This window comes from Lonchura striata, chromosome 6, assembly GCF_050655825.1.
Source record: "Lonchura striata isolate lonStrDom1 chromosome 6, ASM5065582v1, whole genome shotgun sequence".
In the NCBI taxonomy this organism is placed as follows: domain Eukaryota; kingdom Metazoa; phylum Chordata; class Aves; order Passeriformes; family Estrildidae; genus Lonchura; species Lonchura striata.
In genome coordinates, this window is record NC_140708.1 from 27,529,547 (window position 1) to 27,551,081 (window position 21,535).

The 21,535-nt window shown below is 58.3% G+C and overlaps 3 protein-coding genes across 9 annotated transcripts in view; 2 read left to right on the forward strand and 1 right to left on the reverse strand.

Annotated features, from left to right (window-relative positions):
• Positions 1–1,129: 1,129 nt before the first annotated feature.
• Positions 1,130–12,650, forward strand: LOC110473617 (prominin-1-A). Of its 6 annotated transcripts, none has more exons than XM_085582673.1 (26): positions 1,847–1,955; positions 2,612–2,681; positions 2,833–3,097; positions 4,158–4,213; positions 4,443–4,648; positions 5,073–5,193; positions 5,340–5,403; positions 5,774–5,863; positions 6,115–6,305; positions 6,393–6,467; positions 6,756–6,819; positions 7,041–7,200; positions 7,460–7,612; positions 8,095–8,218; positions 8,371–8,462; positions 8,688–8,772; positions 8,880–9,023; positions 9,268–9,339; positions 9,528–9,617; positions 9,740–9,793; positions 10,129–10,209; positions 10,514–10,582; positions 10,671–10,760; positions 11,029–11,141; positions 12,050–12,067; positions 12,458–12,650. In XM_085582673.1, exons 3-26 carry the CDS (start codon positions 2,968–2,970, stop codon positions 12,507–12,509), a joined length of 2,394 nt encoding a protein of 797 aa, XP_085438799.1. In that variant the 5' UTR covers positions 1,847–1,955; positions 2,612–2,681; positions 2,833–2,967; the 3' UTR covers positions 12,510–12,650. The 6 variants fall into 6 exon arrangements, with proteins under 6 accessions (XP_085438800.1, XP_085438799.1, XP_085438795.1 ...); XM_085582669.1 differs by having other exon boundaries at positions 1,852–1,955; positions 2,884–3,097; XM_085582674.1 differs by lacking the exons at positions 1,847–1,955; positions 2,612–2,681 and adding an exon at positions 1,130–1,315 and having other exon boundaries at positions 2,884–3,097.
• Positions 12,651–14,846: 2,196 nt separating this feature from the next.
• On the reverse strand, positions 14,847–18,818 carry HPS6 (HPS6 biogenesis of lysosomal organelles complex 2 subunit 3). Its single transcript, XM_021536241.3, has 2 exons — positions 18,680–18,818; positions 14,847–18,423 (listed from the first exon to the last, which is right to left on the reverse strand). The coding sequence occupies exon 2, from the start codon at positions 18,420–18,422 to the stop codon at positions 15,975–15,977; it is 2,448 nt and encodes an 815-aa protein (XP_021391916.2). The 5' UTR covers position 18,423; positions 18,680–18,818; the 3' UTR covers positions 14,847–15,974.
• Positions 18,819–19,020: 202 nt separating this feature from the next.
• ARMH3 (armadillo like helical domain containing 3) overlaps positions 19,021–21,535 on the forward strand; it is a 123,245-nt gene continuing 120,730 nt past the window's right edge. Inside the window, exon 1 of one of the 2 annotated variants that reach the window (XM_021536380.3) lies at positions 19,021–19,059. The gene's annotated coding sequence lies outside the window, so the exon portion shown is untranslated. Of the gene's footprint in view, positions 19,060–19,537; positions 19,677–21,535 lie in introns of those variants that run through there. The other variant, XM_021536381.4, reaches the window with a different exon arrangement.

Below are 21,535 nucleotides of genomic sequence, written 5' to 3' on the forward strand. Positions count from 1 at the left end.
TTGTGCCATTTATGAGTCATGTATGGTACCAATAAAATGACTTTTCGGTTTGAAGCTGTCCTGATCACTTATATCTGAGCGTGGGACCAGGCTGACGTAGGCAAGGCAGAGGGGGGTGCCCTCGTGTCCCTGGTACCCTGGAAGGGAGTGTGGGCACAGGGCTCACTGTGTTCCCTGGATGATGCTGGCCTGCCTCTGCCTGCTGCTTCCCAGGCATGCCACAGCTGGCTCCCTGCCATGCCATGGAAGGCAGAAATCCCAGCAAGGGTAAATGGCCCAGTTCCCAAGGCACAGCAAACAAGCAGCTCGAGGCCTGCTGGACACCAGGGTGATGGGCACATTCCCTGGGGAGCAGTGGGGGCCATGTAATCCTGCCTGGGAAGGGCAGGAGCAGCTGAGCAGCATGGAGGTGTCCTGGGGGGAGCAAAGGAGGGACAGGGGATTATGCCAATCTCCTTCTAAAAGCTGGGGTGCCCTGTGCCAGCTGTATTAGGGATAGGAGAGAAACCATGCTCATAAAGCAGGGCTGATGTAGCAGAGGGTGAGAGCAGGATGGGCCTGCATCTTCAATGTAGGAGCAGGGGTTGGGTTGACATCTGCAGTGAGGGACATCAGCAGGCTGTGACAGGGCCGAGGTCAGGGGGGCTGCAGGATACAGGTGCTGTGGTAGGAGCTCATGGCTGGGCAGGTGAGGACAGGGTGACCCCGGTGAGCCCATGGTGTGGCACCCAGACCTGAGGCATCAATAAATACCCTTGTTTCTGACATGCCCCAAGCTCTGGCAGGCTCAGTGGGATGTCTTGGATGGGAAGGGGGAGCAGTGCCCTGCAGGAGCAGGTCCTGCCATCTGTGATGGATCCTGCATAAGCCTGGCTGCATCCTGCACATGCACCCGAGAGCTGCAGGAGGACCCCAAGCCAACTCTTCAGGGTTGAGGTCTGACCTGGAAAGCCCAAGGATACCTGTGAAGCTCCCAAACCTCCTTCCTCCACATCAGCTCTAGTGCTGTGAGAAACTCGCTAGTTGTTGCTTTTTCTTCCCTCCTTTTTTGTTGGGATGAATCTGAGCCCTCTGCTGCCCTGCCCCAGTGCCAGTGCCGTGCCAGAGGGTCCCACATGACACTGACATCCAGCATGGGCCAGACCAGGAAGAAAACCTGAAGCAAGGCTGCCCTCCTCCCTGGGCCACCTTCACCTAAGGTCAGAGTGCCGTGGTGCCTGCTTGTGCCAAGGAAACTTAAGCAGTAACGGGGGTGGCGATGAGAAGCCCTGGGTGCTGCAGGGCCCAGGGAGCCCCCCATGCTAAGGTAATTCAGGTACAGCTCACCCAGAGTCCCTGCTGGTCCCTGTCCAAAAGCCCGCGGTGTCCCATGCAGGGACACAGGGCAGGGGCCAAGGACCATGCTGGGGGCTCCAGCTACTTCAGGGCAGGAGGTGCGGGGTGCAGGGCACAGCTGAGGGCTGGCATAGGGGAAAGGCAGACAGCAGGGCAGGCTCTCGCTAAGGGTGCTACAGCAGGGTGGGCTGCTGGAGGGACCACCAGGGCTCTGGCAGTGTGGGCTGAGTGCTGGTTCTCTTAGACAAGGAGGGAGCATCCCCAGGCAGAGGGCCTGTGGGCGGCCGGCTCTCCCATGCGGGACAGGGCAGGGGCCGGGGTCTCTGTGGGAAGTGGAGGATGCCAGGGTTGGCTGGGGCCAGGAGCAGGGTGGAGAAGGAGCGCCAAGGTGCAGCGGGGACGGGTGGGGCAGAGGGCTCCCCCTCGGCAGAAGAGGGGGCCGGCGCGGCCGCACGCCCCGGACAGACCCCGGCGGGCCGGGCGGAAGGGGCGGCTCTGTCCGGCCCTTCCCGCACCGCCCGGGGCCACCCGCGCCGCGGGCTCGGTGCGGAGCCGTGCCGAGCTGGGGAGCTCCGCCTGCCGAGACGTGACCCCCGGGACACCTGCCCCGCGTCCACCGGGTGCGTCCTCGGCACAACCGGGAGCGACCCCCGGCCCCTCCCCGCTCCTGCCGCTGTTGCGGCTCCCGGAGCTCCGGCGGCAGGGCGGGGATGGAGCCAGGCGGCGTGGGAAAGCTCCGCGGGGAGTGGGGATGGAGCCGAGCGGGCGCCCAGCCTTTGGGAAAAAATGTTGTCTGGGGACCCCTGAGGCTGTTCCCCGCTTGGGAGGACCGGGACGCGTGTGAAAAATGCCGGGTTTGCCGCAGTGCCCCATTTCGGAAGGTTTTTAGATGCAAAACTTGCTTCTATGGCTACAGCTGGTTTGTGTTGAAACTCTGGACGGCTCAACGCACCCCATCCCGAAAGGATGCAGATAGTGTGGGGCGGAGCGGGCGGGACGGCTGCCCTCGGGATCACCCCGGGCCACCCAGCTCCTGGGCTGGGGCAGGAGGAAACCAGCACGGGCAGGGGAGCTTAGCGGAGAGGGAGGAGAGGGACTCTCCCCGATGCCTGCGCTGGGACAGGTCGGTGGTGACCCTGACCTCGGTATAGAGAGGCGGCCCGAGGCGGCCGGGTGCCAAGAGCCGTAAGGGGCAGGGTGGGGCGGTCCCGGCATCGCCGGTTGCCTCGGCAAACATCTTGTCAGCAGTCATCGCTGAAACTTAAACAAACCACAGACCTGGGCGCTGGCACGCTGCGGCCGGACCCTGCCGCAGCTGTGGGTGCAGAGAGGTGTCAGAGGACAGGGTGAGTGCTCGGAATCTGCTTCATCCCCCACAGCCCCCCGGTCCCTCTTGGGTACCTCCTGCCTGGCTTCCCACCCCGCTGCTCATAGGGGTGGGGATGGGTGCACCCATCCTTGCTCGGTGCTCTCCCGCAGCTCTTTCCTTCCGGGCAGGAGCGGGCAGGTGCCTGATTTTTTCTCTCCGCATTTCCTGGTCGGAGGCAGGAGGCAGGGCAGGCTGGGTGGTCCCGAGCCCCGACGACATCGGCAGCTCCTCTCGGTGCCGAGGTGTCCACAGGAGCTGCTGCGATGGAGCTGGGGAACATCTCGAAGCCCACGTACGGCCCTGGCCCCGAGGCGCCGGCGAGCAGCACGCCGGGGGTGGTGACAATGGCACACGGCTTCCTGCGGCTGGTGCAGCCCAACCCCCTGCCCATAGGTGGGTGCATGGCGGTGAGGGGCTGGTAGTGCTGTAGTGGCTGGGGTAATCTGGAGTGGGATCCCAAGGATTGCCAGCTGTGTTCTGCTCATGTCCCATAACAGCTGTGGGGCTATCTTAGCTGGGCCCCAGGACAGGCGTTAGTGGTAATGCCACCTTGCAGAGTTCTGCCCCATCCTCCCTCCAGGTATCTTAATCCTAGGCCCCCAAAAATGTGCAGAGCAAAGCCCACTCTGCAGGGTCTTTGCCTGTCTTGCAGCCCTCTGTGCTTGCTGGCCACCAAGAGCAGTGTGTCCCGGTGCCAGTGGCAGCACTGTGAGCTCTTCCTGTGCACTGCCCTGCTTGCCAGCACTTGCCCTTGTTCCTGTCGCTGTCACAGCTCTGTCTCAAAGTCGCTGCAGGTTTGCACAGGTGATACCAGGACCCTGCAGCTGCCCCATATTAATGGGGCAAGTGCTGCCCACCTGGAGGGAAATACTACTCTGGGTACTGCCACTTGTGCTTCCTCTTTCACTGGCTTCAACCCTTGCTTACCATTAACATGCTGGCAAAGGTGTGGCTGGCACCACAGGTCCTGCTTTGTGGACCTGTGTCACATAGACACCAGAGTACAATCAATGTCCTCGTGTGCCATCAGGGCTTGTAATGAGGGCATGTGGCACAGGCAGGGAGAGCCCTGGGAATTAAAGAGGCAGTGTGGCAGGGGCCTTTGCCCCAGTACTCATTCCTCACTGGCAGTGCCCTTGGGCCTCTGTGTAGGGCTGGGCTGCAGGAGGGCTGCCCTAGGGCACTCTCCCTGATGCCCATGGTGGTAAGGAACTCCCTTGTTCTGTGAACCTGAGAGCTTTGGAGGTGGCAGCACTTTTCTGGGGTGCAAAAATGCTGCATGATGTGGTGGCTGGGGATGGCAGCTGCAAGGGAGAAAAATGCCATACTTGGAGCCGGTCTGAGCTGCAGGTGATGCCTCGGGCTGGGAGCGATGAGCGGGTCTGGGGCCCTCTTGGAGAGCCCCACAGGGCCCAGCACCTGCTCACAGCCCTCTGTGCTTCTTGTCTCCCAGAGCTGATTAATTTTGGGCAGTCTCAGAGCGAGTCCAGACAGGAGGACATCCCCAAGGTGAGCAGACATCTGGGGTGGGGAGCTGGCAGCCCCAGACCACCGTGGACTGGGGGATGCTGGCGGATGCTGCTCTGAGGCTGAGCCCTGGATGCTGAGCAGCAGCAGGGGGACATGTTCTGCCCCCTGGGGGGACCCATTTTGTCTGTTTGGATCTGGACAGGGTGTGCAGAGCTGAGGAGCCTTTGTGGCGCCAGTGTTATGCTGCTTCTCATTCTTCCTATCCCAGCTGCTGCTCTACGAACTGGGTTTCCTGGTTTGCGTGGCCATTGGAGTCCTCCTCATCCTCCTCGTGCCGCTGGTGGGATGCTGCTTCTGCTGCTGCCGCTGCTGCGGGAACTGCGGGGGCCGCATGTACCAGAAGCAGGGCCGGCGGATGGGCTGCCGGCGCCGGGCGCTCTGGGCCTCTGTGCTGCTGCTCTCCGCTTTCCTCCTGTGAGTGCGCCGGCCGGGAGGCTCCGGATGGAACCCAGGGGTGGCTGGAAATGCCGGCGCTTGGCGGCCGTGCCAGGAAGCTGCCATTGTTCACGAATAGATCCCGGCACGGCGGGACAAAGGAGAGGAAGCAGCGGCGGTGGGGAGCTGGCCCCGGGGGGCTGCGCGCTGGCACCGTGCTGACCTTTCCCGACAGCTTCCCCATGGCGTACCGGGCTCTCCCGTGCCTCAGTTTCCTGCGTCCCTCCTCTCTGGTCCCTCAGGGCAGGGCATGTGCTGGGATGCACTGGAAGCAGGAGTCACTGGTGTGCTCCAGACCCTTCAGGCTGTGCAGGGGGTCTGCGTGGGTGGGTTTGAAGGGTACTCGGGGGGAGCACTGGGACTGAGCTCCCCACATGCTGACTTTGCCATCCTTCCCTTGTAGGGCTGGTAGTGTCTGTGCCCTCATCAGCAACACCCGCTTCTCCCAGGCTGTGAAGAGCACCTTCCCCAATGTGAACAACACTCTGGACAACATCCACACCTACCTGGCCTCCATCCCCCAGGCACGCATGGTCCTCCTGCCATATCTTGGGGGCAAGGGGCCAGGCAGGAGGAGCAGCCCAAAGAGCCCCCTGAGGAAGGGCAGCCGAGGGGCTGGCAGCAGAGAAGGGTCCCCACCCTCACTGACACCACTTCTCTGTTCCTACAGCAAGTCGATTTTATCATCAACAAGAGCAATGTCCCGCTGGACTATGCCAACCACAGCCTCCAGGGTGAGGGTGTGCGGTGGGAGGGGCTGGAGCACCCCCATGGCCCTGTGGCCGGGTTGGGGGTTCTTGGGCAGTGGGGGTGTTGCTTGGGTTTACTTTTCTGCCCTGTTCTTATGGGGATGTCTAAAGGGACTGGGTCTGGAGGCTCTTCCAAGCTCCAGCTCTGCTCCAGTTTCTGCTTTTCTTTATTCAGGCTCCTCTCTGGGAAGGGTGATACAGGTAGTGGGAAAGTGGGGATATCCCCACTGCCCCCCACCTGGGGGTGGGTGAGGGAGGGGTGCTGGTGGTGTCAGTGGTTTCACCAGCTTTCCTGCAAGCCCCAGGACCTTGCAGGGATCCTGCTATTCACATCACACCTCTCCCATCTCTGCAGACATTGGGCCCAAACTGGGCAGTATGATCACCTCACGCATCAGGAGCAGCACGGATGGGGCTCTGGGATCTCTCCAGAGCCTCTTGCAAGGTACTGGCCCTATCCCTGGGAGACTAGCAAGGGACTCAGGGGGATCAAAAGATGGGGTGGTGCATGTTTGGGTGAGGCTCCCATGGAGGTGGATCCTTTTGGCCTCCCAACCACACCCTGGGGCAAGTGCCGTGACTTTGGGGTGCCCTTCGGTTGCATTTTTTTCATGGGTTTCCAAGGTTCAGTTGGATGAGAATGAGTCCCTGCCACAGTGGCAGGATGAGGCCCTGAGCTCCCCGCTATCTCCCCAGGGATGGAGACGCTGAACGCCACCTTTGCCAACATTGCCATCAGCTGCTCAGACCTCGAGGAGCTGCAGAGCAACTACAGCCAGCGGCTGGTCAGCCTGCGGGGCGAGCTCAACCACACCCTGCAGAAATGCGGCTCCTCCTGCGGCCGAGTGTCCCTGGACGGGCTCGCCTTCACCGCCAACTTCAGCACGGTGAGGAGGGGCAAGGTGTGGGTGAGGGGCCCCAGCAGCCCCTGCCCCAGCCCCCACAGCTCCCTCACCCCAGGCTCTTCCCCACAGATCCCAGGTGTGGAGCAGCAGCTGGAGGCACTGCGTGAGGTCTCTGAGTTAAACATGGAGACTGATTTAGAGGAGGTAAGGGGTGCTCCCTTCACCCAGGCACAAAGCTGGGTGCTCCTGCAACTGTGCTGACAGGGTGTGGGCTGGGAAGAGCTCTGTCAGGAGCTCAGTGTGTGATGTGGAGGAAAGGTCCAGAGGTCTGTTCGCTGTCCCAGCTATCCCTGCACACTGGTAGGGTGGACTGGGTGCTGTGGGGAGCCTGGCTGTCATGTGTTACTGGGATCTGGGGACAAGGGGATGTGCTGCTCAGCCCTGGATTGCAGGCAGGGATGTGAGTTCCATGCAGTGCTCTCCTGGATGCAGGTTAACAGAACGCTGAGCATGACCCCTGACAAGGTGCAAAAGCAGTCCCAGGAAGTGGTGGCAAGTAAGTAGGGCTTCGTGTGCTGACTTCTTCTAGGGTTCCCTCCTCCCTTCTCAAGCCATTCTTTCCTGGAGGTCTTCCCTGCAGCCCTGGCTGTCCCCAGATGCCATCATGCCAATGTCATCCTTGGCCATGATCCCCCTTTCCTATTCTTTCTGAGTCCCTGCTGCCCTGCAGGACCTGGGCAGCAGCTCACAATGTCAGCGTGTCCCCATTCCTTCCAGAGAGCCAGGACCAGCTGGGTCTCATCAGGCAGGAGATCAGAAGCTTGCAGGAAGGGTTGCCACTCCTGGATGTGGAGGAGAAAGTTGGGGCCTTTGTGAACAATGCCACATCGATGCTGGAGGAGTACAGGGAGCCGGTCATCGCCTGGGATGGGCTCAGGTGGGTGAGGGGCTGCTGCCCCAGCTCCATTGTCTGGAGAGTTTTAAGGTTCCTGCTCCTTCCATTGCTAGAGGTGGGAGCTTGCTGGGTGGTGGGGTTGTGGGTGCAGGGTAGTCAGAGCTGTGCCTTGCATCATGCCCCTTCCCTGCTGTGGTGTCTGGGACCTTTTTCCTTCCCATGAAGGCAGCCAGTGGACTGCAGGGTGCTGCTCAGGATCCCAGGTTCTGCTGCCTGACTCCCACCTTTTGTCTTGGCCCAGGTTGACTGTGTGTGCCCTCCTGTGCTGCACGGTGCTGCTGGTGGTCCTCTGCAATGTTTTTGGGCTGCTGCTGGGGCCCCTGGGGCTGAAGGAAGGTGTGCTGCCCACACAGCGCAGCAGCCTCTCCCATGCTGGCGGGAACTTCTTCATGGCGTGAGGCTCAATTGTCTGCCAAGGACGTGTGTGGGAGCGCTGGGATGGGTGGGCAGGGCTGGCTGGGAATGCTCGAGCTCTTAAATCATCATTTTACTGCAGCTTAATGGCCTGCCCCGTGGTGACTCCCCGTGCAGGTGGTAAATTGAAGGTCAAAGGTGCTGGGAGAGGCATTTGAGGGGAGCCCGTTTGCCCCGTGATGGCGAGGGCTGGCAGTGTGTGCCTGGGTCCTGCAGCTCTGTGGGGGAGTGCTGCCTTGCAAAGCTGTGGGAAGCTATTCTGGAATCCAAGCTCCAGGGCAGAGCCTGGTCATGCTCTGGGGTCTGAAGGCAGAACAGAGACAAGCTTGTGGGAAGGGTGGTGTTCCCACAACTGTGGGGGTGAGGGGTGTGCAGCCCCTGGGCTCTGTGAGCTGAGGGCAATGCCAGCATCAGTGCTGGGCCACTGGGCTGCTGGTGCTGATGGCATTTCTGTCCCGGCAGAGGGGTTGGCTTCAGTTTCATCTTCTACTGGCTGCTCATGCTGCTGGTGATGATCCTCTTCATGCTGGGGGGGAACATTTACATGCTCTTGTGTGAGTCCTGGCACAACCAGCAGCTCTTCCAGGTAAGCTTGTTGTGGGGAAACTGCCTGGAGATACTGCTTCCTAAAGGAGGGCTGCTGGTGAAGCAGAGGCAGCACTAGCCATTTAGGATGCTCTTCCAAGGTGTCCTGCCCTGCACTATGTCTAGTTTCTCCATCTCTTTCCTTGCTCTTAGCTCCTAGACAATCCTGGCAAGATCCCTAACTTCAATTTCTCAGAGCTGCTGGGCCTGAAGAGTGACATGACAAACTTCTCAGAGATATACAGGTGGGTCCCAGCCCTGACACTGTGTCTTTGGTGGGGGTAGATCTGCTCAATGCCCTCAGATGCTCTCCAGGAGCAGGGCAGCATGCCCTACCTTCCTAGGCTGTGGGGAGGCATTGATTGCAGGGAAGGAGCAAGGTGCAACCTACCTGCACAGGTGAGGACATGCTCCTGGGAGGGGGTGGCCCACACCTGCCCCGTTTTAAACCCCATGCTTCCATCCTGCAGGCAGTGCCAGCAAGATGCTTCCCTGTGGCAAACTCTGCACTTGAACCAGAGCATTTCTCTGGATGAGCTCTTGAATATCAGCCAGGTCAGCATGGGGGTGCCAGGGTCTTGAGGGCAGAAATCCAGTCCAAGGGCTGAGGGGACAGTGAGGAGTCAGCACATGTCCCATCATGGCCCCCTTTGCTCTGGCAGTACGCAGGAAACATCTCCACAGCTTTTGGGAAGATGAACATCACCCTAAGCCCCATCTCCCTGCTCAAGCAGAGCCAGAAAGACCGGCTGCTGAACGCCAGTCGGGCCGCACAGCCCCCCAACTTCACCCTCACCCTGGAGCAGGTGTGCTGCTTGTAGCCTGGTCTTGGGATTGGGGTGGGGGGGTTGGATGTGGGTTGAGAAGGTCTGTTGCACTCTCCTTTTTGCTGCTGTGAGAGTCCTCTGCCATTTGTGTAACCCGTTAGGGTTATAAGGCACAGCCTCTGCCCTGAAGGCCCTGGTTCCACTCTGTCCCACAAAGAAGGGGTATAGCTCCCCTTGTGAACCCCATTCCTCATTCCCATGGCTCTGTCTCTGCCTTTTCCAGCTGGATAAGAATATGACCCAGGGAAGCCTCCTGGATCTGGCTGCAAAGTTGGAGCAGCTGGCAGAAGAAGTGGTGAGAGACCGTAACAGCCCAGGGCCATAGCCACCCTGTCCCCAAAACCACTGGTTGCTGGGCTTCTCTGTGCCTGCCTGGGTGTTGAGGGGAGGCTTTACTCTTGCCCAGCTCTTTTCTCCAGCCTGGCCCATCAGCTGGCTGTGGTGAGGCACAGAGCTGGGCACTGCTGACTGCAGCTCTTCCAGGGCACAGACGTGAAGAAGGACCTGGAAGATAATGCTCATAAACTGAGGGAGCTGGAAAAGGAGATGGAGGCGAGCTTCTCTGGGCCACTGGTGAGCTGGTGGATGTCCTGGGAATGCTGGGTTTGGCTTCCCTACAGCTCAGAGCCTGCTGGCAGGGTCTTGTCTGAGCTGTGGGGTCTTGCACGTCTGATCCCCTTTCTCCCCAACCCCAGCAAAATCTGAAGGAGAACATCCACTCCGTGCAGAGTGGGGCTGCCCAGCTAGAGGTAAGCTGCACAAGGGGAGTGTATGCCAGTCCCAGGCACCTGCAAAGCACCCTCGAGGTCCTGCAATGGAGGTGGTGGGGCTAACCCACAGTCTGGGGCCTGCTGTGGCACTTTTCATGTGCTGCAGGGGCTGTTCATGGGGTAGAGGGAGGGAGGCCATGGACTCTGCCAGGCGCAGGCTCCCTCCAGCTGAGGTACTTGGCACTACCAAGTGTGTAACTGCTGGGAACACCACAGCTCTGAGAGGCTGTGCCCCAGGGAGTGCTGCTGTGCAGGGCTGGTGAAGTGCAGAGACCCCACTTAGAACACAGTGCTGAGAGCACCTTTCACCTCAGGGACAAACAACAGCTGCGCTGGACAAAGCCAGCAAAACCCAGGAGTTCCTGGAGAGGGAGACACCAAACATCATCAAGAACGTGAGCTTGCCTTGCCCTGCTGACAGGTCACATGGACCAGACCCCCTCACCAAGACCTCCCTCTATACAGGGAAGCCAAACCTTGTCTGGCTGCTCATCCTGCTTGCCTTCCCTGTCTCCTGCACCCCTGGGTGTCCCCTTCCCTTATGGCATCCCTGGCAAGGGACTGGGGTGGGGTGAAGCATTCAGCCCTGTTGCTGCTGGGCTGAGGTGGTCTGAGAGCCCTGATCCTGACATGGAGGGGACATGGAGCATGGAGGGGGCTGCTGGTGGCAACATTTCCACTCTGTGCTTGCCCCTCCAGGAGACATTAGCTTTCCTGGAAGGGCTGTTGGATTTATTTGACACCTACATTTCATGGGCCAAGAGCAGGGTAAGCTGAGCCTTCCTCAGTGAGGTTGGGAGAATGAGCTGCAGGGCTTGGTGGATACTGACACATGCTGTCCCCACCATGTCCCCAGGTGACAGAAGATGTGGCACGTTGCAAGCCCATAGCTCAGTCCTTGGATAATATGGAGGTCATTGGCTGTGACTATATCATGGACTCTGTGGTGAGTGGGGCAGCTGTGTGTAAAGTGACACACACGTGTGGGATGGCAGTGAGGTCCTCTTGACCTCCTCATGCACTGGATGAGGGATTCAGGGAAGGATGAGGGATGCACAGGAAGCAGTGCCCAGCTTCTGCCCAGCAAACTGCTGTGGCTAAGAGGAAAGGCCAGGCTCGGAGAAGGAGTGGGTGGTCATTGGGGAGTGCTGGCAGGAAAAGAGATGCTCCCAGTCACTCTCTGGACCTAATGGCTCTTCCTCCACCCTATGCAGAATGCCTTCTGGTTCAGCCTGGGCTGGTGCACCTTGTTCCTGCTGCCCAGCATCATCCTGGCTGTCAGACTTGCCAAGTTTTACCGCCGCATGGATACTGCTGATGTGTACAGGTGAGGAGCAGCACCACCCCCCGTGACGACACTGGGTCTGGGGTCCCCCTGCCACCTTCATGTCCTGTGGTAGCCTGTGGGGCTCATGCTAAAATAATGTGGGCTGGGGAGAACCTGAGAGGTGGCTTGGGGCCCTCAGCCTCTGAGGATGGGGATGTTTGAGCTTTTCTCTGCCTGCTCTGAACCTCCCGTTTGGGCAGACAAAGGTGCATTCCTTTTTGAGGAAGGTGCCTGGAAGGGCTGCAGCCACAGCCTGGCTCGAGTCCACCACCTGACTCGCTCTGTTTTGCACCATTTTTGTGCTGGAGCCCTGGCATGAGAGCTGGATGCTGTGACAGAATGCAGTGTGCTGCGTGGCTGTGGCATTGCCACGAGGGTGCAGTGCTTGCTCACATGCCTGTGGGCACTGATGTCCTGGGGCTGCCCTCAGCCCTCTGGGACACTCTGCCTGGCAGCTCCACCACCAGCACAGGCACTTACCCCTGAGGATAGTGAGCAGTTTCTAGCTGGATTTCCAGCTCCTGAGGGCTACGTCGTGGCCCTGTGGTGCAGCTGCTGTGCTGGGGGTTCCCCAGTTCCTGCCACCCCTCTGAGCTGGCTGGAGACATGGGCTCAGCTGCCCAGGAACCTCAGGGAGCTCAAGTTGAGGCATAGGGAGCTGGGTGCTGCTGAGTGTGGGGCCCTGCTCTGCCTGCCTGGGAAAGGAGCACTGATGCTCTGGGGGCCTCTAAGAGCCCATGCTCTCTGTTCAGATCAGGCAGCCAGGGTGGAGGGGATCACAGCATCCTGAAGCCCATGTGCTCTCTTTTTGTGACCCATGGGAGACCTTATCCCAACAGCAGATGTCCTGTCCCACAAGGCATCTTCTTGCCCCACTAACACTGTCTCCTCTTTTTTCTCCCCTCTAGCAATGAAGACTTTGAGATGTAAGCTACTTACACTACCAGGTCCCTTTGTGGGGTGTGGGGGGGCAGCCCCTCTAATAGAGGGGGTCAGGGGACAAAGGGAGGCAGCTGGGGACCAGGATGAGTGCAGACTAAGGAGTGTGCTGGTACCAGGGGATGGCTGTGAAGGTGGGACTTTTGTAGTGCATGCAGTTGTGGTGTCCCCTGTCATCTTCCCACACTCCTAAGTCTGGAGGTGTTGCTGGTCCCAGTCTCCCATGCTGGTGGGTTTGGGGAAGCTGTCTCTGTACCCTATTTATTGTGGGGCTGAGTGATAGGAGTGGGATGGTATTTGACTATCCCAGTGCATCCTGAGCTGTCCCTTACTGCTCTCTGTGGCTGGGGGTGACATATGTGACCTTGGTTTTGCAGGCCACCAACATTCAACTCCTACAAAATCCCCAGGCCTTCCACAAGGCATTAGCTCCCATCACTCGCAGATGGAGGAGGAAAGGGACAGGCCACCTCACTTTAAAAATGTGACTATTTATTTTTGCAGGGAATCTGCCTCTTTCCAAGGCTGTAATTTTTGGTATCAAACAATAAATGGTTTGTGTGCACTGTGGGATGTGACTGTGCTCCTCAGGTCTAGCAGTGATGCAAGTACACAGGGCTAGGGGTTGGAGGGTTCCCTACTGCTGGCACAAGCTGAGGCTGTGCCTGGGACTAGAGGGCTCTTTCTGGTGTTCCCAAGGGTGCTCTGCCCACAGCCAGCCTATGGGTCGATACAGGATCACTGCTCAGTGTCACTGAGACTGGGTGATGTTCCCCTCACTGGGCAGCCCTTTGCTCCTCTGACTGGGTGAGTGCCAGGTCCCTCCATGGGACAAGCCACGCAAAGAGCCTCCTGTCCATTTAGTGCCACCCCAAGCTGTCCCCAGCACATGAGCACTTCCATAGCATGTATCATCTGTGGATTTCCAGTGAGTTTATGGGGTGCCTGCAACCCACACCTCCTTCTCTCTGCAAGATATGGTGCCCACTCCTGCATGCCCCATGCTCTGCACAGAAAAAGCTGCATGCACAGATAAATCAAGGGTGACTTGGTCTAGAACCTTGGGGCAAGCTCAGGTATTGCTTTGTGCTGCTCCTTGGTGCAAGCACAGGACCACCCCAAAAGCTGTGTCAGGCACAGGGGATATACATGAGCAGCTTGCCTCATTTCCTTTGTTGCAAAGTCCAAGTTTCTCTGGAGCAGAGTGAGAGGGCCAGACTGGCCAGCTCACCCTCCAGTACGTGCATTTCTTACTGCTTTTTCCACTTGCCTTCAGATCTAATTGCTAGTTTTTCCTTTGGGCTTTATCTGAGGCTGCACTGGTCTTACCTCCTGCTGTCTCCGCCCAGCAGAGTCTGACTTCAAAGAGAGCCCTGTGCTTGCCTATCAATCAGCTGAATCTGTCCTTCAGATTGCTTTGGCCCCTGCTTCCCTCAAGGATGCTCACCCTTCCTGGTTCTTGGTGTGAGATATCCAGCAACCCTTTGGAAACCATTCAGCTCGGTTTTCTGCCCTGGACCCTCAGCCTCCAGAATTCTGACTCCTTCCTGTTTGTCTGGGGCTCATACATGGAGGCTTTTGCCCCCAGGCCTCAGGCTGTCCCTCCTGCGTCACGTTCCCCGCTTCCTCTTCCCTTGCTGTGCTCGGGGATGTCAGCTCACACAGGACTGCTGCTAGCTTCAGTTTCCACTTGCTGGCTTTGTGCACATTGCTTCTTTCCTGCTCTCCTGTTTCTGCAGAGACAGTGCTGGAAGGCAGGGAGCTTCACCCTCATTCACTGTGTCACTGTGGCCACCTGCACCCAAACCCAGCCCTGGCAATGAAGATATGCCCCCCAAATGACTGCACAGCCTTTGCCAAGGTGTGGGGCTTGCTCTCAGCAGCTCCCCATTCAGTGCAGCTCCAGGGCAGTGTTCCAGTCTCTGGAGCCATGGCTGGGGTCCATCCATCATCCTCCTCCCGAACAGATCTGGGAGGTGGGTGAGACCAGAGTCACCAAGGCCACCAGCTGCCTGGAGAGGAGGAGGCAAGGACAGCTCATTAGAGAATGCCCACAGTGAATGCCACCAGCTCTCCTTTCAGGCCCCGCTCCCTCTGCTCACGTGTGGCAGCTGCCAGAGTGAGAGGGAAACTCACAGTGTGTGGCCCCATGGCCACAGCACAAGGATGCCCCTAAGGAAGGTCTCAACAATAACCACCCAGTCTCGAGGGAACCATTGCAGCAGTTCCTCTTCCTCTTTGCCAGGCCTTTTTCCACCACAGGGACTTTCCGCAGCCAAGCCTTTCTCTGGGGTAGACCCTGCCACATCTTTACAGTGGTTTCACAAACAATAATCTCTCCAACGGCAGCTCTGACACTGTGCCTGGCAGCAGGATTTTGCTGGGCCAGCCAGGTGCTCTCTGTTGCTACCTTTCCAAAAAAATAGACAATTTGCAGCTCTTGAGAAAAAAATCCTCCTTTCCTCAACTCTCTGTTGGGCCCAGCCACAGCCATGTGTAGATGGCCTTGATGACCCTTCCCTGTGGCACATAGCTCCAGCCTGCCTGTGCAGACTCCTGCCTCCACAGCTTCATAGTGGTAAGCAGCTGAGTACCACAGAGGAAATGAGCTATCTGGGCATGCTGTCTCAGCCCAGCTGTACCAGCTGTGAGCCATGTTGGGCAGCACCAGAGAGATGAGCCTGACCACTTTTCCCCAGAGGCAAAACAAAATTGCCCTCCTCCTGAGGGTGTGTACCCTCATAACACCCACTACCACCTCAGCAGTGCTTTAGGAACCTTTATTGTTAAAAGGAGTCTGTCTTCCACACTTAAGACCACTTTCAAGAGGATTAAGGCAGGTGTATCTCCCACAGCCCAACAAGGCAACAGACAGCTCCTTTACACCAGAGCCCAGAATGCAGGGGCAAAGCCACAGTGAGGGTCTCCCTCCTGGTGGAGGGGGCCAGGCACTGGGAACCTGAGAGAGGCTGGAACCTGGATCTTCCTGCACATACTGCTCTCCAGTGACATTGATTTTGCAAACAGAGGCACAATATGAGCCAGACAACCCTGACAAAGCCCCTTTGTATGCAAAGGGCAAAGGTAGAGGAGATGGGAACAGAGGGCTTGGGTGTCCTGCAGCATAATCTAAGCTTCCACAAAGGAAAGGGAAAGACAGGGCCAGCCCCAAGCTCTAATAGCCTGCTGCAAGCTTCTCAGCTCAGCAGAGAGTTTGGGTACTGTCTGGGATAGAGAGATAAGGGAATTAGGCTGCTCTTTTCAGCTAAGTAGCTGCAATCAGTCACAGCTACAGGACTGATCCCAGAGGAATTGTGGCGAGACAACGTGTGCAGTGCTGCAACTGCCAGTGTGTGTGCTGGGACCCCCAGTGCCATGGAGCCGTGCCACATGGGCATTTAGCATCTGACTGAGCACAAAGCAGCAGGGCTCAGTGACCCAGCTGCAGGAAACATGCCCTGTTCTTCACAGGCAGAGCTTGGAGGTACCACCCAGCTCACTGAGCAGAGAATGCGGAGGGAAGACTGTGTACTGCCTACCACTCCACCACCAGAGGATCAGGGAAGTAGAAGTGGAGCTAGAAAGGAGCCAAACAAACTGAAAACAAAGTGCTTTGGGCAGGGAGCAGTTCTGTAGTCCTGTAGTGCAGCCAGTGTTTTCATCTGCAAATGCATCTGGCATTTGCTCCTCCACTGGCACACACACAATTGCACTTGCTAGGAATAACAGAAAGCCTGCCCTGGCTCAGAGATCCCCCAACCTCAGCCACCCAACAGGCTCTTCGAGATGCTGCAGGGATGCTTCAGAAAGGAGCAGGCTTCTGTACTGCCAACACAGGTAAAATTTCCCTTCCTTGTGCACCCAAGGCTTGGGGTGACATTGTCCTTCCCCCCTTCACACACTGTCATCCTGTAGCAGTGCTGAAGGTGAGGAAGTCCTTGCCATAGAAGGCTGAGGAACATCATCAGCCACTACTTTTGAGGGGATTTTGTGCTCTCGGGGTGGGGTGGGAGGGGGAAAGGTGGTGCTCTGCAGGGCATCCGAGTACATCTCGTCCTGGACACTGGGACGCTGCAAAACCCTTTGCAGCAGTGGCTTAAGCAAGCCCACAGTCAGCTGGTTCCCCTCGCTGGAGAAGGGCACTGGGTCCTCCTGGGAATGAGGAAGGTGCTGCAAAACCATGGTGAGGATGTCTGAGGCGGTGAGCTCAGCAGGGCACAGAGGCCACAGCCTGTCCAGGTAAGGGTCCAGCTCCCGGTGCTGGGCAAACTCAGCCAGCAGTGTGACGAATATCTCCTTGTTAAGCAAGGGACTGAGTTTGGAGAACTTCTCTGCCACCTCTACCACCCGCTGCCACTGCTTCAGATGGATGAGAAGGTGCAGAGCTTGCAGCACGGCCTTAGGCCTCTTGCTGCAGAGGAGCAGTTCCAGCTCCATCTCGTTATCTTCCTCACCGTGTTTGCTCTTTCGGGCCAGCACTCCCAGTGCTCTCTTGTACAGTGGCACCCGGCCCTCTGGACCCTCCTTGCTGCTGTACGACCAGGAGCTGCTAACGTACTGCTGGGTCAGCTCCACAAAGCTGGGCAACCACTTGGGTTTGAACCTCAGGAAAGAGGCGCAAATGAGCTCAAAGAGTGGGACCATCCCATTCTGACCCACCTCCTCCAGCTGTGGCTGACACAGGACCTTCTTCCATACCTCTGGGGTGGCCCTGGCTACCAAGAGACCATCCCCATTCTGCTGCAGCTGCAGGCAGCTCCTTGTGGCCTTCCAGGCAGCCTTGGGGAAGGAGGCAAAGACAGAGTTCAGATAGGCCAAGTTGTCTTTGTCCATGTCAGACTGGAGGATGCGACTGACCTCCTGCTCCACCAGCTCCTTGCAGTAGCTTTCCACCTCACTCTCTGAGGCACACACCACGCAAGTCTTGAGGAGCTCCAGGCTCATGTAGCTCTGCAGCTCCAGGCTCACTGTGCTCACCAGCTTGGCATATGTGTCTTGTAGGCTTCGGGCTGGCTTCTGCTTCTGGTGGAGGCTGTGCTGCAGGATGGCAGCGAGGACCACAGGAGCCTGGAATGTACCACCTTTCTTCAACTTCTCCACCGTCAGCTTGGAGCTGCTGAGGCTTCTCCTCTGATAATATCTGCAGGCCTCCTCAAACACCATCTCCACCAGACATGGCTCAGATCTGCTGCTGTCTTCAGGTTTGGAAAAGCTAAAGCTGTAGATGCCACTTTGACTGAGGAGCTGGATACTGTCCTCCTCATCCTGAGACTCCAGGAAATGCACTTCTTTCATGCTCAGGACTTCCTTTTCTACAAGCCTTCCACTGTTCTGGTCAACAAGGTACAGTACTCCAGCCAGCACACAGGCCAGGATGCTGCCGAAAGTCTTCAGCTGGACAGGACTCCCTTGGGCCAGGTGGTCGCCCTCCAGGTCAAAGATATGCCTCTGTGTCCCATCTGGCTCCACGATACTCACAGAACCCTTTGTGCTCACCAGCAGCAGGCCCCCGCTGTTGGACACAGTGGACGTGTGAATGTCCAGAGGTGCAAAACCTGAGAGAAGGCCCACAGAACCCAGCAGGAGCTTCTTGAAGTCTGACTCGCTGCTGGAGTGCAGCACCTTGCTGTGGATGAAGCCTGCAGAGGGGGCTGTGATGGTGAACTCTGCCTTCTCTGGGTGCCAGATGAGGAGGAATTTGGAAGTGGTGGCAAAGCTGGCAGCAGCAGGCACTAGGAAGACATGTTGGGGGGAGGCCAGGACCCGGTACTCGGGGCTGTTGTGCAGGACTATCCTCGCAGTGCCCAGCCGCACGCCCTGCTCCCCCACCTCCAGAGCACGGGCACAGACACAGAACCTGAAGGCACACTTGCTCGTGTCCGAGTGAGCACCCAGCGGCGGCCTCTCCTCACACCACACCAGGCTGGCTCCCTGGCTGCACACGGAGACCACTCGTGCCCGGGCACCCTGGCAGAGCTCCAGTGTCTGCAGCAGCTGCCAGCCCACGGCCACCACAAAGTGCCAGACCTCGGTCCGGCCGTGTTCCCACACCACGGCCAGTACCCAGGAGTCCGGCACCACAGGGCTCTGCAGGAAGAGCAGTCCCACAAGGGCTGGCTGGGGCGGCTGCCAGCTCCTCTCCAGGTCGGCTCCAGCGATGCTGTGGCGCTGGAAGGCCACCACCCGCGGCAGGGTGGGCGGCCGGCTCTTCTGCAGGAGCAGGAGATGCTGCCCGTCGGGGCTGGACTGGACGTGGCTGGGCCCTTCTCCGCGGCACAGCAACTCCCGCAGCCAGTGGCCTCGGCTGAAGTCACTCAAGTCGGAGACCTGCCGCAGCTTCATCCTGTCAGCGACAGCGTGCAGCAGGGCGAGCTGGGGCACGGAGCCACAGCCGCTCTCAGCGCCCTCCCGGAGCCCCACCCCGCTCCCCGGCTCCCTGCTCCGCCGGCTCCGCAGGAGGCCCCAGCGGACACCTCGGGCAGCTTCCCCCCGCGGCCAGCCGGTTCCGCGGCAGCAGCTCCCGGGGACGGGCCGGGCCGGAGCTGCCCGCACACCCAGCGCCGCCCGAGAGAACTCTGCGCTGCCCGGCCGGGACCCACCTGCCGCGGCGGCGCCTGACGACCGGGGCCGGGCCCGGGCAGCTCCGCTCGGCGCTGCGCAGTCACGGGGCCGCGGGTTTCCGGGCGGAGCCGCTCCGCGCCGCCGCGGGCCGCCCCGCTCCTACTTCCGCCGCCGCCGCGCGGTGGGCTGCGGGGCCGCGTCCCGAGGGCGACCCCAGTGTTCCCGCAGACGGCGGGGCCATTTGTTCCCGGGGTGCGCGTGTACGTGCGTGTGTCAGACCCGCGGGGCGCGCCGAGCTCCGGCCGGCCCGGGGAGGAGCCTTCCCCGCCCGCCCCGCCTGCGGGAGCCGCGGCCGCGCGGGGAGCGGGCGGGCGCACGCGCGGCGCCTGCGCGGTGTGCGGGGAGCGGCTGCCCGCAGGTGAGTGCGGGAGCGGCGGGGGGGACGCGGGACCCCGCCCGCGGGGCCGGGCGCGCCCCCGCTGCCCCTCCGGCGCCGGGGGCTCCGCCGCACCGGCGGCTCCGCGGGGCGGGCGCGCTCCCCGCCGCGAGGGGCCTCGCCGGACACCGGCACCCCGTTCCAGGGCCGCTGGCTGCCCAGCCCGGCTAGCGGCGGGAGCGGCCGCGCGCAGCCCGTGCAGCGGGAGGTGCTCCTCCTCGCCCGCCGGTAACGCCGCGGTGCAGCGGAGCGTGCCCCGGGTGCCGGTCCCGAGGCCTCCTCGGGGCCTGCCGCAGCCCAGCCCTTCGGCTGCTCGTGGGCCGCGCCGTGCCCGGCTGCCGGTGGGTTGCGCTCGGGATAACTCCCAGGAGAAGAAGGAGCGTTCGCTGGTCATTGCGGCTGTCTGGTTCACCCCACCCTGCTCCGAACACTTGCACGGGCACAGCAAGGGAACAGCAGCAGCGGGAGCTCGCGGCGTTTATTATGCCGAAGGCAGAGGCACTTGCTGCATGAGCAAGCTGCGGCCTCGGTCGAGCCCTGTTGCGTATGTCGCTGTAACAAAGTTTGTTCATCAGCGCAGACTGTAACCCGAATGTATGGTGAGAGCCAATTAGGGTGAGCGGGTGGGTGGAATATGCAAAGCGAGGAGATAATTTGAATCATTGCGTTAGATGGTGACTGCAGTTCGCCAGCTGTTTGAGCTCTAGTAGCACATGTGACAAAAGTGTAGAAGAGGAATTTCGAGGGGAGGAAAGGACAACAGTTCGGCTTTCCAGTAATAATAGGTTGATCCACTGTGTCGTTTATGGCACTTTCGCTGTGTGCAGAGATACTGTGGGCACAATACATACAGTGCAAAAAAGTTAAACAGTTATTGGCTAGCATGCAGAAAAGGAACAGCGAGGCTTTAATGGGCTGCTGGGCTAAGCGTTCATCTGCACCCTCCCCCAGCTAAGACACCAGGCAGCCATGCAGACATCCCTTAGGAGGGGAAGGGTCAGCTTCTGCTGCTCAGAGTTGCTGAGTTGCTATATTCTGACTCCCTATTTTTGATTTGTTTGTTTTTTGAACTTACACCTTTTCATGTTTGCGTTTTAATTCCTGAGTACTTGTGCTGCTGTTGGTCTGTATCTCCAAAATATTACCCCCTCTGCAGCTCCACCTTTTTTATCATGGCGTGAGTTTACTGTGCAGCTTCTTAGAACATAGCAGCTACCTCAGAAGTCAGAGCTGAGGTCATGCAGCTGCACTGTATTCAGCATGGGCCTTGAGTCCACACCACCAGCTGAAGCCATGGGAAGAGGGCAGGGGAACATTACAGGGAGAGTGTTTAGTGTTTTTCTTCAGAAGGAAGGTATTTTAAAAGTCTGCAGGTGACACGAGCTTTTAGGTGGGAGTGTAAAGGCAGTACTGAATATTTCACAATAAACTATGTGGAATGGATTCTAAAGGGCTTGAAAAGTGAAAACCCAAAGTCATTTTCTGACATGAGAGAACTGGTTGTGGTAGCGAGGAATACAGAGAGAAAATGTGGTGAAATGAAGAAAATTACCTTGTATGAAAACGGTGTGAATAGGTGCTGGTGGAAACATGCAGCATTTGTCTGGATGACTTGACAGGAAGAAGTGTAGCTAGTTGGTAGTGTGATGGATTGGGTGTTATTTTAACTGGACATATAGAAATTAAATGCAGTTATGCATGAAGTTTTAAAATTGTAGCTCAACTGTTACTCTTTTATGTCATTGCTAAAGCAGGTGCAATGTGAGAGGTAGCATGTGGCTGTATTTGCATTAGGAAGCTACTTTTCTCATTTTTTGAGGGGTAAAAAATAGGTCAGAAGTGGTGTAACTTTAGATTGTACTGTGTAGAAGCAGATAGACTGCTCTGAGTGGGATGGAAGGTATTTCTAGTTAAAATATATATACTGTGGCTGTGCTGGGGGTTGTTGCTTTGTCCTCCAGAAAAAGTAGGATCTTAATGGGTTTTTTGTCATCAGCACGCCTTCAGAATATGTTTCTCATTACATACTGCCTGAAGGCACCTGGAAATTCTGCAGCATGGATCCAAAGCTTGCATGCTGTGTTACTGTTTCCCTTGGGTTGAGCACCTTACAGTTGTAGAGCAAAGCACAGCTTGAGCAATTTTATTCCAATGAAGAATATACAAATGAAGTTGTAAACAATGGATGGAATATAAAAGCAGTGTGGATGTACTTGCACAATCTGTAACTGTCAATGCAAGAGTTTGTGGAGGATAAGCTATAAAAAGGCTTATGGCAGAAATTTGGCCATGATGGTTTCTAAAGCTTTGACAAAAGCCCTGTGTGTTCTTGCTCTCTTTGTTTTCAGTAGTGGTCTGCTGGGCTGCTGATGGGTGTTCCTGGGGATTTTGACAGAGGAGCTGGAACTGGTTCCAGGGACTCTCTGTGCACTGGGATTCATAAATTCTTGTGCTGAGT

Coding starts and splice junctions, on each gene's coding strand:
- HPS6 (XM_021536241.3), bottom strand. CDS start 18,422: ATGAAGCTGCGGCAGGTCTCCGACTTGAGTGACTTCAGCCGAGGCCAC.
- LOC110473617 (XM_085582674.1), top strand. CDS start 1,259: ATGAGAAGCCCTGGGTGCTGCAGGGCCCAGGGAGCCCCCCATGCTAAG. Junction 1,316..2,883: donor CCCATGCTAAGGTAATTCAG/GTACAGCTCACC, acceptor GGTCGGAGGCAG/GAGGCAGGGCAGGCTGGGTG. Junction 9,024..9,267: donor TCACCCTCACCCTGGAGCAG/GTGTGCTGCTTG, acceptor TGCCTTTTCCAG/CTGGATAAGAATATGACCCA.